This window comes from Miniopterus natalensis, chromosome 9, assembly GCF_054644295.1.
Source record: "Miniopterus natalensis isolate mMinNat1 chromosome 9, mMinNat1.hap1, whole genome shotgun sequence".
NCBI lineage: Eukaryota > Metazoa > Chordata > Mammalia > Chiroptera > Miniopteridae > Miniopterus > Miniopterus natalensis.
In genome coordinates this window covers 17,983,470-17,995,865 of record NC_142089.1, presented here as the reverse complement: position 1 = coordinate 17,995,865, position 12,396 = coordinate 17,983,470, and the positions used below count along the sequence as shown (strand labels likewise).

The window sequence follows — 12,396 nt, the reverse complement described above, 5'->3', positions numbered from 1 at the left end:
ACACTGGCACAAGGTTTCTCATGCTATTAAAGCTATTGACATTTTGAGCTGGGTTGTTTTTTTTTTTAAATCCTCATTAGAAGATATGTATTTTGTTGTCGTTAATCCTCACCTGAGGATATTTTTCCATTGATTTTAGAGAGAGTGAAAAGGAAGGGGGGCAGGGGAGAGAGAGAGAGAGAGAGAGAGAAGAAAAACATCAATGTGAGAGAGACACATGGGTTGATTGCCCCCTCCCCCAACAGGGATCAAATCTGCAACCCAGGTACATGCCCTTGACCAGGAATTGAACCCTCTACTCTTTGGTGCAAGGGCCGACGCTCTAACTACACCAGCCAGAGAGGAGGGTATATTTTTATTCGTTTTAGACAGGGTGAGAGAGAGAAACATCAACGTGAGGGAGAAATGCTGATAGGAACCTGGGCATGTGCCCTGACCTGGGATCAAACCCTTGACCTTTCAGTGCATGTGACAATGCTCAACCAACAGATCCACACCAGCCAAGGCTGGGCTGGATAATTCTTTATTGTGGGAAGCTGTCCTGTGCACTGTAGGATGTTTAGCAGCATTCTTGGCCTCTATTCCCCCTCCATTGTGACAACCAAAATTGTCTCCAGACATTACATGTCTCCAGGGCAAGGGGGGAAGAGATGGGAGGGAGTGTAAATTGCCCAGCACCCTGCCCTTTGAGAACTGCTGCACTAGATCAAATGGTCATTGAAAGCTGAAAGACTGTAAAACACTGTGATGGGCTATGAAAATAACAATATTAATATTTAGTGGATGTTTACTGTGTGCCAAGTAAGTTACTCACTCATGGTCCTATAGTGATTAAGATACATTTTTACGCCTCTTTACAGTTTAAAGGGGGCTTATGCACTTGTGTTCCTCACTTGGGAACCGCATTTGGACCATTAATTATGAATAAAGGTAACACATCTAAGACAGGGCAGTTCTATCATAGAAACAGCAAAGGGCCAGGGAATAGACCCTATTACCATTTCTGCGTTGCTGCTCCCTATCTAGGAATCTTTCTCAGCCTCCATTTCCCTCTTCATTAAATGGAAAGAGTGAGACTACAAAGTTCACTGACTATAGCTGCACAGTGTCCAAACGAGGCCATGGGTGTGGCAGCATCTTATAAAATGCAGAACAGAATTCACAAACTCAAAGGCCAACAGGGGTCAGGCAGGTGATGTAAATGAGTGGATATATATATAATATATGCATATATATATATATATATGTTTGATTCAAGCACTTTGTTTGCATATTTTAAAAACTGAATTTTTTCACTTTCTTAAAGAATTCCCCCATCTTTCTTCAAACACACTGCCATCTTTAGGTGTCTTTAATTTTCTCACTTTTTAACGGAAATGTGGGTACAAAAAAACCATTTCATTTTTCTCTTTATTATAAGAACAACAGCTCAAATATGATGACAAAAAGCTACAGACCGTTTCGTTGTCTGGGAGAAGTAGGGAGTGGAGGGGACTCTGGCAAAGGGAGGACCGATGCCCCACCTGAAGAGGGTGGCCCCTACTCAGCTCCATGAGGATAGATAAAACCAAGGGAACCAAATCTTCCTTTTTAAAAATAAAAAAGAGAAGCAGATATCTGGAGTTTTATGCAAACTCTCCTCAGCTTTATTTATGTATTTATTTTAGAGAGAGAGAGAGAGAGGAAAGGAGAGAGAAACATCAATTTGTTGTTCCCCTTATTTATGCATTCATTAGTTGCTTCTTGTATGTGCCCTGACTGAGGATTGAACCTGCAACCTTGGCTTATCAGGACGTTGCTCTAACCAACTGGGCCACCTGGCCAGGGCAAATCTCCTCAGTTTTATAAATTGACTGTTAACTCGGTCTATTATCAAGAGGGCAATAAGAGCCATCCTTTAAAAATGTAAGATCACGTCGTGGCCCTGCAGAAATTCTTGTAAAGTTTCCTCAAAATGGCTCCTGCAAACACCCCAGGGCCCCAGAGGACCTATTCCCCGCCCTCAAGCAGCCATTACGTCTCCAAGCTGGCCAGGCAAGCTTCTGCCTCAGGCTGTTCCTGATATCCAACCAACTCCTCCCCCACAAGTGACTCACCCACTTACCTCCTTCAAGTCTTTGCTCAGTCACCTTCTCAATGAAGCCTTCCCAAACCACCCTCAAATGCCAAGCTCCCCAAGCATGACATTCCTAAATCCCCTTGTCCTACTCTCTTTTCCCCTTAGCACTCATTGCCCTGTAGCATACCATATCATTTACTTCTTTGTGATGTTCATTGTGTCTTCCCTTACTAGAATGTAAGCTCCACAAGGGCAGACTTTGTTTTATCTACTGTATATCCTATGAACCCAGAACTGTGCCTGACACACAATAGATGTTCAAAAAATATTGATTAAATGAGTGAATTAGCTCAATATTTTAAAACATCTTGAAGGTGAACCAAAACATATCTGAGACCAAATATAGTCCTTGAATTAATGGCTGTAAAAAACGCTATTGCCCTTATATAATGGGAGGGGGAGGGTCCTGGGACACATCTACTCCCTAAGAGGTTCTGAATAGGGGTTGCCCCTGAATCCTTTGGGGCAGGGGTCTAAAAGGATTCAAGGAGCCCAGACAGGAAAGCATAGGGACCTCCTCCTGGCCCTCAGCATCAGCAGAGCTGGAAAAAGTTCAGACATCCTCTCATTCCATCTTTCACCCCAATTCATGGTTATCATCTTCTGAACCCCCACTCTCCCCTCACAGGGAAGAAGAAATGGGAGTGCAGAGCAGAGAAATGCTCAATCTTCATCATCAACAAACAAACATTTATTGAGCTCCTGATGTGTGCCAGGCACCAAAGAGGAGCACACAGAGGTATTAGATAAGGTCCCCTCCTCAAGGAGCTTCTTGTTGATCGGGGGAAAGGAAAAGGGGGCAGGCAGAAGTTGGTGTCGATCGCAGGCCTCTCTCCTTTCTCAAGTGGTCTCAGGAAGTGGGAGGGCCCAGAAAGGGATAGCTTGGACAGGTGTCCAAGACATATATGCACAGGCTGTACATGTACGAGACACATGCAGAACCCACACAACTAAAGAACTGGTGTATAAAACATAAGAGGCATATGTGTCACATGTGGGTAAGATCCACATGCAGTGTCCATATGTGCATAGGCCACATGGGTATGGCACAAAAACTGCTTCTCCCCAGCCAGGTTGGCTAGATGAGGGCAGGGCTCCAGGCCCAGCTGGGCTCTCAGGGCTGGGGCTGGTACTGGCCCTCCGTGGCTGTGAAGAAGTCCTCCAGCACGCTGCGCAGGTAGTCAAAGGTAGGTCGGTCCTCTGGGCGCTCCTTCCAGCACAGCATCATGAGGTGGTACAGCTCCTCTGGACAATTGTCAGGTCGCACCATGCGGTAGCCTCGCTCCAGGTTCTGAATCACCTCAGGATTGGTCATCCCTGGAGGTTGATGGGAGAAAAAACATCAAGGCTCCAGGTTTTGGAAACCCACAGGCAGGGGCAATGTTCAGAATGTTTAGCTGTTACGGTGTGAGCACCAATCCAAAAGGATCTTGGTCTTCATCAACAGTATAGGCACCTGCTAAGTGTCAGTTGTGCCCCTTGGAGTATCTGCTATGGTTTAGACAACACCACACACCTGTTGGCTGTGAGACCTTGGAAGCCACCTCAATGTTTTGAGCCTCAGCTTTCTCATTTGGAAAACAGAACAAATAGTAGCTCCTACCTCACAGAGTTCTTATGAGGACTGAATGAGATAGTGCATATAAAGAACCTGGGGAGGAGAAACTGCATAAATAACACTTGTGATTATTGTTATCTGATGGGGAAGCACATGGCGGTCAGGGCCCAGGGCAGGATGGGAGCCCACAGCCACCTCAACGGTGAGGCCTCTCTAGCTTTGGGACCAGGCACAAGAGATGCTACATCAGGAAGCCAGATGGACTCTGGGCCCCAGCAAAGCAGACTCTGCATGGGGCAGAAATCTACCAGGTCCTTCTATGACCCAGATGAAATCATGAAATCATTTTGGGGCCAGTTCCCTCCCTTTGTGCTGGTCCTGGCCCATCTGGCAGGCTCCTAGCATGTGGAGCTCTAGAGGACCTGATCTGGAGAACTGCATGATCATGATAAAGACAGATGCCTGTTTCTAAATTTCCCATGTGGCCTCTATTTCTCCTTCAGTCTTCTGAGAGGAGACTGTGACAGGCAGTTCCCAAATACTAAACCCTTACAGGGTCCTGGCAAAATAGAAGTTTTGCTCTTGCAAAGCTTGGGAATGAACCCTGCTCAATAGACACGCTCTTGCTCAGGCCTTGTCCCTGGGAGGCCTCCGGCTATGGATCCCTCACATTTAAAAATTAGCACATTGGAGGACATAGGCCATGGAACTAACACCCAAGGCTAGAGCCAAGGCTTTGAACCCATAGGCTAAATCCAGCCTAAATATAGTCTATAGACATACTTTGGTTTGGCTTCTATAGTGTTTTTAAACAATTTGACTCAATTGCCAAATTTTGGAAATGGGCAAATTTTTCTAAAGCTGCAAGTTTTGGCTTCTCTTGGAAAAAAAACACCACCACAAAATCTGTTTTTTTTGGCCCTGGTATCTTAAGGGCAACCATCTGCTGGGGCAGATGCAAGTTCACCCAGGTCCCCATTGTCTCCCTGACCCTGAAGCCACGTGTCAGCTGCCATTTATCATCATGTTTTCAATGCTTTTTTTCTTCTAACAGAGATATTCTCTATGGATTCACTTCTGTGGGCACAGTAGAGGAGCAGTGAGGGTCCTTGGCAGGATGACTAGAGTAGACTTCTAGCCCCAGCACTCTCCCTGGATTCTGTGATGGGGCAAGTCCAGGGCAGGGAAATCCTTCAGGCTCTCACCTGATTCTAAGGTGCCTTTGCCTTCCTAAGAGCAAAGTTCTGTGCACACTGCTCTCGGGATGTGAGAAGCTTCTACAAACCCGGTGACTGTGCTCCATGACCTCTGTGCCCTGTCTTTGTGTTCCACTTCCTTTCCCCAGTTTCCTAGCAAGTTCCTTTCAAAAAATTCCATCCCTGTCTTGGCTGAATTCAGGGGTAAAGGACTTTGTCCAGGAGGTAAGAGGGGTGGGAGAGGGTGGGAATTAGTTACTTACATGTGTCTCTTATTCTTTAGACAGAATGCTTCAGAGGGAAGGGAAGGCAGTGTTTAGTGAACACCTATTATAAGTCAAGCTCTGGCACAAATAGTCCTGTTTTTCATATCAGGAAACAGGCTCAGAGAGGTGAAGTCATCTGTCCAAAGTCACTTGATTAATAACAAAACCTAACACTCTTGAGTGCTTAATATGAGCCAGGTAATATTCTAACCTTACATTTTACAGGTGGGAAAAGAAGGAATGATCTGATCAAACAGAAAGTTAGTATGTATCATGGCAGATCTGGTAATGAAAGGCAGGCCTCTTGTCTCTCAGGCCAGATCCTTTTCACCCATACTAGGCTGCCTGTGTCAGAACTAAAGAGAAGAACTAGGATTATTAACGGGAGAGAGATAGATCCAGAGACAGAGATGGGAGCCAGCCATGGTTGATGTGGTACCTCACTGGGGATATTGGAGTCACATCTCAGAAAATGGAGGGAAAGCAGCTAGAAAGTTTTCAGATTCTGAGTCTGGGAAGAAGTGAGCGGAAAGACGGATTTTGCTGCCCTTCCCCATCACCCTTTTTAGTTCCCGCTTTGGACCCTGACCTGGGTAAGGGATGCGGCCATGGGTAACAATCTCCGTTAGCAGGATCCCAAAAGACCACACGTCCGACTTGATGGTGAAGGTCCCATAGTTAATGGCTTCTGGTGCTGTCCACTTAATGGGAAACTTGGCCCCTGGGCGGGAGGAAGAGTGAGGTCACCTGGGTCTGCTTGGCCAGACCCTATAGGCCCAAGACTTCTCTTATATCCCACACCTACCCTCCCTGGCTGTGTACTCGTTGTCCTCAATGAGGCGTGCGAGGCCAAAGTCTGCGATCTTGCAGCTCAGGGTGTCAGACACCAGGATGTTGGCAGCCCTCAGGTCACGGTGGATATAATTTCGCTCTTCAATAAACGCCATGCCCTCTGCAATCTGCAGGTCAGGTATAGGTCAGCAGTCATGGGCCAGACATCCTTACCCTGTGCCCGTGCCCAATCCTCCCACGTCTCCTTACTTGGGCTGCCATATCCAAGAGTTTGTTGATGGTCAGCTTGATGCCTGCAGAGGTCTTGAGAAAATCCACCAGGCTCCCTGTGGGCAGAAGCAAGAGTTTCTCACCCAAGTTGTCCCAGGGGGGAGCTCCCGGATCCTTCTCCCCTAACTGTGTGTAGTGGGGATCCTAAAGGAAGAGTTAGGGCCGAAAATGGAGGAGTGTGTGTTCAGAGTGAGGATACCTGGGATATGTGAAGGTTTTTCCCTGGGGATTAGGATGGGGCATTCTTAAAGGGATCTGTAAGCTTTTTGTCACCAATGTGGTAGAGGCCAAACTACTCAGCCAGATATCCAAAGCCCTGCATTGTCCACTTTGTAGTTTCTTCTCTTCCCCCTACTCCTGCTTTTTATTCCACCAGCCCTAGACAATTTCAACATTTTTCACATAGAACACTGAGCTCTTACCCCAAAGTCTCTTTGTCCCATCTCTGCTTAATAAAAATTCTACTTTTCTTTCATGGCCCAGCTAGACTATTCCTCTAGGAAGCTTTTCTAGATCTTACTAGACATAATAAATTACATCATCATCTACATTCCCTGTGGGATGCGAGAACTTCTGTGTGTCATAAACTGGTTTTCCTAGTGTGCATAACTAAAATGAGATTTTCCTGATAGCAGGCACCTTGTTTTGTTCACCCGTTTCCAGTGTCCAGTCCAAAGTAAGCAGCAATAAATGTGTGCTGAATGCATTAAAAAGTGACTGCGGTCCCTTCTCAAGAGATTAAAACCCTGTGCAATGACAGCAACCTGAGTGTCCCCACGGTGAGTGTTTAGTCACCAAAGATAAAGGCCTCACCTAGATGCAGCAAATATGTGACATGTACTGCCATTCCTCCGAGTCCATGGCAGATGCCGCTAATCAATCCTAGCACTCACTTCCAATAAGCCTCAGAATCCTTCTCAACACAGAATTCCAAGCAACTACCAATTAAAGTTGGTTCATATGATAAAACCTATTTGCCATTTCCATAATCTATTAGCCAATGCACAGCTCTTTTCCCTTCCTGAAAGAGGGAGAGATCTTGTATTCCCAAAGAGTAAGAGCCAGATAACAAACTTACTGAGCAGTTAATACAGGGCAGGCACTGTTCTAACTGCTCTGTATGCATTAACTCTTTCATCTCCATAAAAACCTACGAGAAAGGCACTATTGCGTTATAACTGCCATTTTACAGATGAGGACACCATGGCAGAGAGAAGTGAAGTGATGAGCTCAAGGCCACACAATTGTGATGCCAGAATTTTTTTTTTTAAATCCTTGCCAGAGGATATTTTGTCTATTGCTTTTCAGAGAGACTGGAAAGGGGAGAGAGAGAGAAACAGATGACAGAGACATTGATTGGTTGCAAGCGCTGAGACCAGGGCTGGAATCAAATCTGCGACCCTTCAGTCCCAGTGAAGCCAAAATTCTAACTCAAGCAGTCAGACTCTAGAGACCTTAATAACTTCTCTATACTATTTCTGGGTGAACCGATTAGATTTTTGTGGTTATTCTTAAGGAAACTGAGCAGCAGATGCAGATCAGGAACTTGGCCTGTGTCAGAGCAAATCAGTGGCAAAACTGGGCCTGGAAATTCGTATTTACCTTCTGGGACTCTTACTCTGTCCAAAAGCAGACCAAGAGAGGGGGAAGAGCTCGCCCAGAACTAAAAACAAGGGCTTTGGGGCAGATCTGGCCTCCCAAGACTCGGGCACAAGGGAAAGAAATGGGACTAGGGACCCACTGATTTCCTGAGAACAAGCATCTTTAGATCAAGGTAGGGCTTTGAAGAAGGCAAATGGAACTGCAGGTCAGGGAAGATCGGGGCTGAAGGCTCTTCCAGAGCCTGCCACCTTAGGCTGGGCTCGCAGATGGGCTCGGAGGACACACTCTCTTCTTGCCCGAGGAGGTGAGTCTTTAGGTGCCCAGGAAAACTCTAGCAACTTTCAGCGCCGAGCCAGGAAAAAAAGCAAGTCTCCTCCGCCCTCTAGCAGGAGCGGGGGGACGGCAGCGCCCCCCAGCGGCCGCGCGCGGCGGCGGCGCCCACCGTTCTCCATGTATTCGGTGATGATGTAGATGGGCTCCTGAGTGACCACCGCGTAGAGCCGGACCAGCCGCTGGTGTTGCAACTGCTTCATGAGGTTGGCCTCGGCCAGGAAGGCGTCGGGGGACATGCTGCCCTGCTTCAGGCTCTTCACTGCCACCTTTGTGTGCCCGTTGTAGTACCCTGGAGTGGGGAGGGGATGGAGGAAGTCGCTCGGAGCCTGGCGGCACCCAGGCTGTCGCGGGACCCTCCCCACCTCAGCAGACGTCTCCCCTCCCCCCACCTCAGCAAACTTCCCCCCTCCCTCCTCCCCGTAGCCCTGGAGGGTCGCACTCACCCATCCACACCTCCCCGAACTGGCCAGCCCCCAGCCGCTCCACGAGCTTCAGCGTCTCCCGGGGAACCTCCCACTCGTCCTCCCACCACGGTTTCTGGGGCTTCTGGGTCTGGCAGGGGCGGCTCAGCCGCGTGCACAGCCCGTCCTGAGCATCTGCGAGGACAAGGGAGGGAGCAGAGCGGTGAACACGGCGGGACTCGAGTACCCCCCCAGGCCCCTCTTCACCAGGTCCCGTCTCGGGAACTGGACTGGCAGGGGAGGTGTGGGACACCTGCGGCTATAGGGTCCAGCACCTCACCCCCTGGCGGGGATGAAGGCGCCTACTTAGTGCTGGGCAGAGGGTACCCCGAGAGGGACTTGGGGGAGGCAGGCCGATGGGGCACAGGGGAAGGAGCCTCAGGCCCACGCCTGAGGGGCGACCGCTGCGCTCACTGGTGTAATGGCGGACCAGCTCGTGCAGGCCGGGGAACGTGATGCGGGGGGAGATGTAGAAGCCCCCTTTGTCCAGGTTACGGATCTTGTAATGTTTCACCACCTCTCCCTGGTTCTGGTCGAAGTCCCGCACGGACAGGGAAAACGATCCTGAATAAAAGAATGGGTAAACGGACGCGAAAGAGGGAGAGGGGTGGCCTGCTGCCAGTGGCACCGCCTCCGCCGCGCCGCTCTCCAGGGGCGCACCCGGCCCGCACCTCGGCGCCCGGGCTGCCCCCGCGGCCCCGCCCCCGCGGCCCCTCACCCGAGACCCCGCCCCCGCGGCCCCTCACCCGAGACCCCGCCCCCGCGGCCCCTCACCCGAGACCCCGCCCCCGCGGCCCCTCACCCGAGACCCCGCCCCCGCGGCCCCTCACCCGAGACCCCGCCCCCGAGGCCCCTCACCCGCGGTGCTCTCGCTCTCCCGGATCAGGAAGGAGCCGTGCGTGTTCCCGGGGGCCAGCAGCTGCCGTTCAGCATCCTTGCGGCTCAGGTTTTTGAAGAACCAGCTGCGCAAGGCAGAAGCGAAAGCCGTCGTCTGCTGGAAGGTGCTTCCTCCATCACCCTCGAGCATTCACCATCACCCCCTAGCAGCGCTCCTCTGCTCCGGGGTCCCTAGATCTGCTTGCTCCCACCCATCCCCACGACGAGTCCCCCACTCACGGTTCGGGCTCCAGGCTGTTTGCTTTGGCCACGAAGTTGAAGGGAATGAAACCTTCCTGGCCTGTGGTCAGGGACTGCGCCTTCCACCACTCGCCGTTCCTGAGCAACAGCCGTGGTCAGCGTGGCCTGCTCAGCCTTGGAAACCCTCCCTCCAGAGCCCCAGTTATACATGCCACACCGCCCTCCAGCTCCGCACTCTCCAGCCTTTCATTTTGTCTCAAGGGTGCCTACTGCAAGCCAGTCAGGGCCTGCAGGAGGGCTGCGGTACTGGGGATCCCCGCTCCCTCACCCCCTCACTCCCACAGAGCAAGGATGGGTGGCATAGAGGGGGCACTCACTGCTCCAGGATACGGAGCTGTTCACCCTTCTCGAAGCCCAGGTCTCCATCGTGAGAGGGCTCATAGCTGTGCAGGGCGATAACCAGGTTGTCTGTAAAGACAAGGGGGTGTCAGGGAGAACCAGCCTGAAACCGACTGGGAGCATGGAGTTCTGGAGTTACAGGGCAGAGCACAAGCCTGGGGGCGAGAGAGGCAGGACAGAGTAGACGGTAGATGGGAAGGAGATGGAGACCAACAGCCAAGGATCCACAAGCCTTATCGTCCAGGCCCTGCTGGTTGAGGTCACCTTGCAGTGGGGAAGCTGGGGGGTTGGTGTCCTGGTAGGTGACCAGTGGATCCCGCACCTCAGAGCCATTCCGGATGGGCAGCTGTAGGGTAGGGGATGGGAGTGAGGTCAGACAGCAGGAGGCTGGGTCAGACCCTGGCTCCGCTCCCCACCGCTCTGCTCTCCTTCACTTCTCCAGCCTAGCTGGGTCTTCTTAATCCTGAATTTGCCAACTACTTGCTGTGTGACCTTAGAAAAGTCCCTTCCCTTCTCTGGGCCTCTTTTCCTTTTTGTATTTCAGGGGAAAGGGCCGCTCTGTTATTTCAAGGACCTATAGTAGTGGTCCATTTTGTTTTCTGAGTTGTGTACTCCACCCAGCTCCCTCACCAAGCCTCATACCTTGCCTCTTACCATAGCCTTGCCATCCAGTGGGACTATGGGGTAATGGCAGTTCTCACATACATCGATGTTTTCCATCCAGTCATCTTCAGGGTTTGAGCTGCAGCCACAGCCCATGGTCCCTGGGGAAATGGAGAGGAGCTTAAGGGGCTCCCCCAAGATCTACTCACCTGACATCAGGCATGCTGGGGCTTAGCCCTGAAAACTTCCAGAAGTACCTGAGTTGTCAGCCCTCCTCCCCAGGCACTCATTCACCAGCCATAGAAAAGCTGAAATAGGGCCCTAGCTACTGACTGATGCTCCCTCTGAGCCCCCATGCCACAAGTAAAGTTACACAGGCCCCTCGCTGAGCCCTAGGCCCCACCCTCCCACCTGGGATGGGCAAACTGACACAGGCACCTTTGTTAGTCTAGTTGCCCGCTTCCTGCTTCTCCCCCACCCACACTCTCTCTGCCCATCCCCCATGTTGGGGGACTACCTGCTAGAGATCACACACTTCTTCCAAACCCTGGGGGAGACCTAGGTTTTGATCCGCCCAGGTAGCTGAATAAAAGACTCCTGCTCCCAAAGCCAGCCATCAGGTCTCTGCCCCCTCACCCCTCCCATACACAAAGTCTCCTTTAGAGGGTTCTTTCTTCTCCTCCCCAGCAGAAAATCCTTCAGTGACCCTATTGGCTGTAACTTTTTTATTTGTTTGCTTGCTTTAGCAGTGGAAACTTTTTGTCAGATGAAATCAAGCAGAACCCCATAGATAAAGCAGGTAAAAAAGGAGCTGTTCTGCCTGAAGTGGAGTGGGGCCTCTCTCTGAAGCCCGTGGGAGTCCCTGAGACACCTCCTTCCCTGGGCTGCTCCTCAGAACTGCTTGGAAAGCACTAGTCCTCAGATAAAGTTTAATTTACCAGGCATTCGAGACCCTTTAATATCAAGATCAAATTCACCTCCTCAGTCTATTCTGTTACCAACACACATACACAAGCATCCCCACCTATGCACTCACACAGCCTGTGTTTCAAACTACACTTGTCTCTCCCAAACACCCCACACTATTTTCTTCCTCCATGTCTTTGTCCATGTTATTCTCCTGCCTTGGAATGCTCTCTTTTTGTTCATCTATTGAGCTCAGCCTTCAAGGCTCCGCTCAAATATCACCTGCTCTGTGAAGCCTTCCCAACGCTCTTTGCTTCTACAATTCTACTCAGACCACAATCATCAACTTAGGCATTAAGTGCCATCCCTAGACTGATTTATGTGTCAATCCCACTGCCTCTTCCATCCTCTTGATAAGATGGGGAAAATTCCTTAAGAACAGAACCTGTTCTTTATTTGTTGAATGCCCCAGCATCCAGAACTAGTTGTCATTAATAAACTACCCAGGCCAGGTAGCTCAGTTGGTTAAAACATTGTCTCAATACACCAAGATTGTGAGTTTGATCCCTGGTCAGGGCACATACAAGAGTCAACCAATGAATGCATAAATAAGTGGAACAACCCCCTCCCCTCCCGGCCCTCTTCCTCTTTCTCTAAAATTAATTAATTAATTAATTAATTAAAAAAAATGTTGATTGGTATGTGGAGGGTTAATGCACAGATTCCCTCCCAGATGAGAAAAAGCTAAACACTTCATCACCACCAAACCAGTAATATAAAAAACATTAAAGGAACTTCTTTAAGAAGAAGATCT

The 12,396-nt window shown here is 50.1% G+C and overlaps 1 protein-coding gene across 2 annotated transcripts; it reads right to left on the bottom strand.

Moving 5' to 3' along the window:
- Window positions 1-2,603: 2,603 nt before the first annotated feature.
- LCK (LCK proto-oncogene, Src family tyrosine kinase) lies at window positions 2,604-10,888 on the bottom strand. Of its 2 annotated transcripts, XM_016219736.2 has the most exons (12): window positions 10,728-10,888; window positions 10,338-10,419; window positions 10,052-10,142; window positions 9,714-9,812; window positions 9,456-9,559; window positions 9,012-9,161; window positions 8,580-8,732; window positions 8,246-8,425; window positions 6,181-6,257; window positions 5,945-6,098; window positions 5,729-5,860; window positions 2,604-3,436 (listed from the first exon to the last, which is right to left on the bottom strand). In XM_016219736.2, exons 1-12 carry the CDS (start codon window positions 10,830-10,832, stop codon window positions 3,234-3,236), a joined length of 1,530 nt encoding a protein of 509 aa, XP_016075222.1. In that variant the 5' UTR covers window positions 10,833-10,888; the 3' UTR covers window positions 2,604-3,233. The 2 variants fall into 2 exon arrangements, with proteins under 2 accessions (XP_016075222.1, XP_087676954.1); XM_087820828.1 differs by lacking the exon at window positions 8,580-8,732.
- Window positions 10,889-12,396: the final 1,508 nt, after the last annotated feature.

What these genes read in the sequence shown, in the direction of transcription:
- LCK (XM_016219736.2), bottom strand. Translation starts at nt 10,832, where the DNA reads ATGGGCTGTGGCTGCAGCTCAAACCCTGAAGATGACTGGATGGAAAAC. An exon ending in TCTTGGATATGGCAGCCCAA is followed by an intron (nt 6,099 to 6,180) that starts GTAAGGAGACGT and finishes CCTGACCTGCAG; the next exon opens with ATTGCAGAGGGCATGGCGTT. An exon ending in TGGCCGCATCCCTTACCCAG is followed by an intron (nt 3,437 to 5,728) that starts GTCAGGGTCCAA and finishes ATCAACCTCCAG; the next exon opens with GGATGACCAATCCTGAGGTG.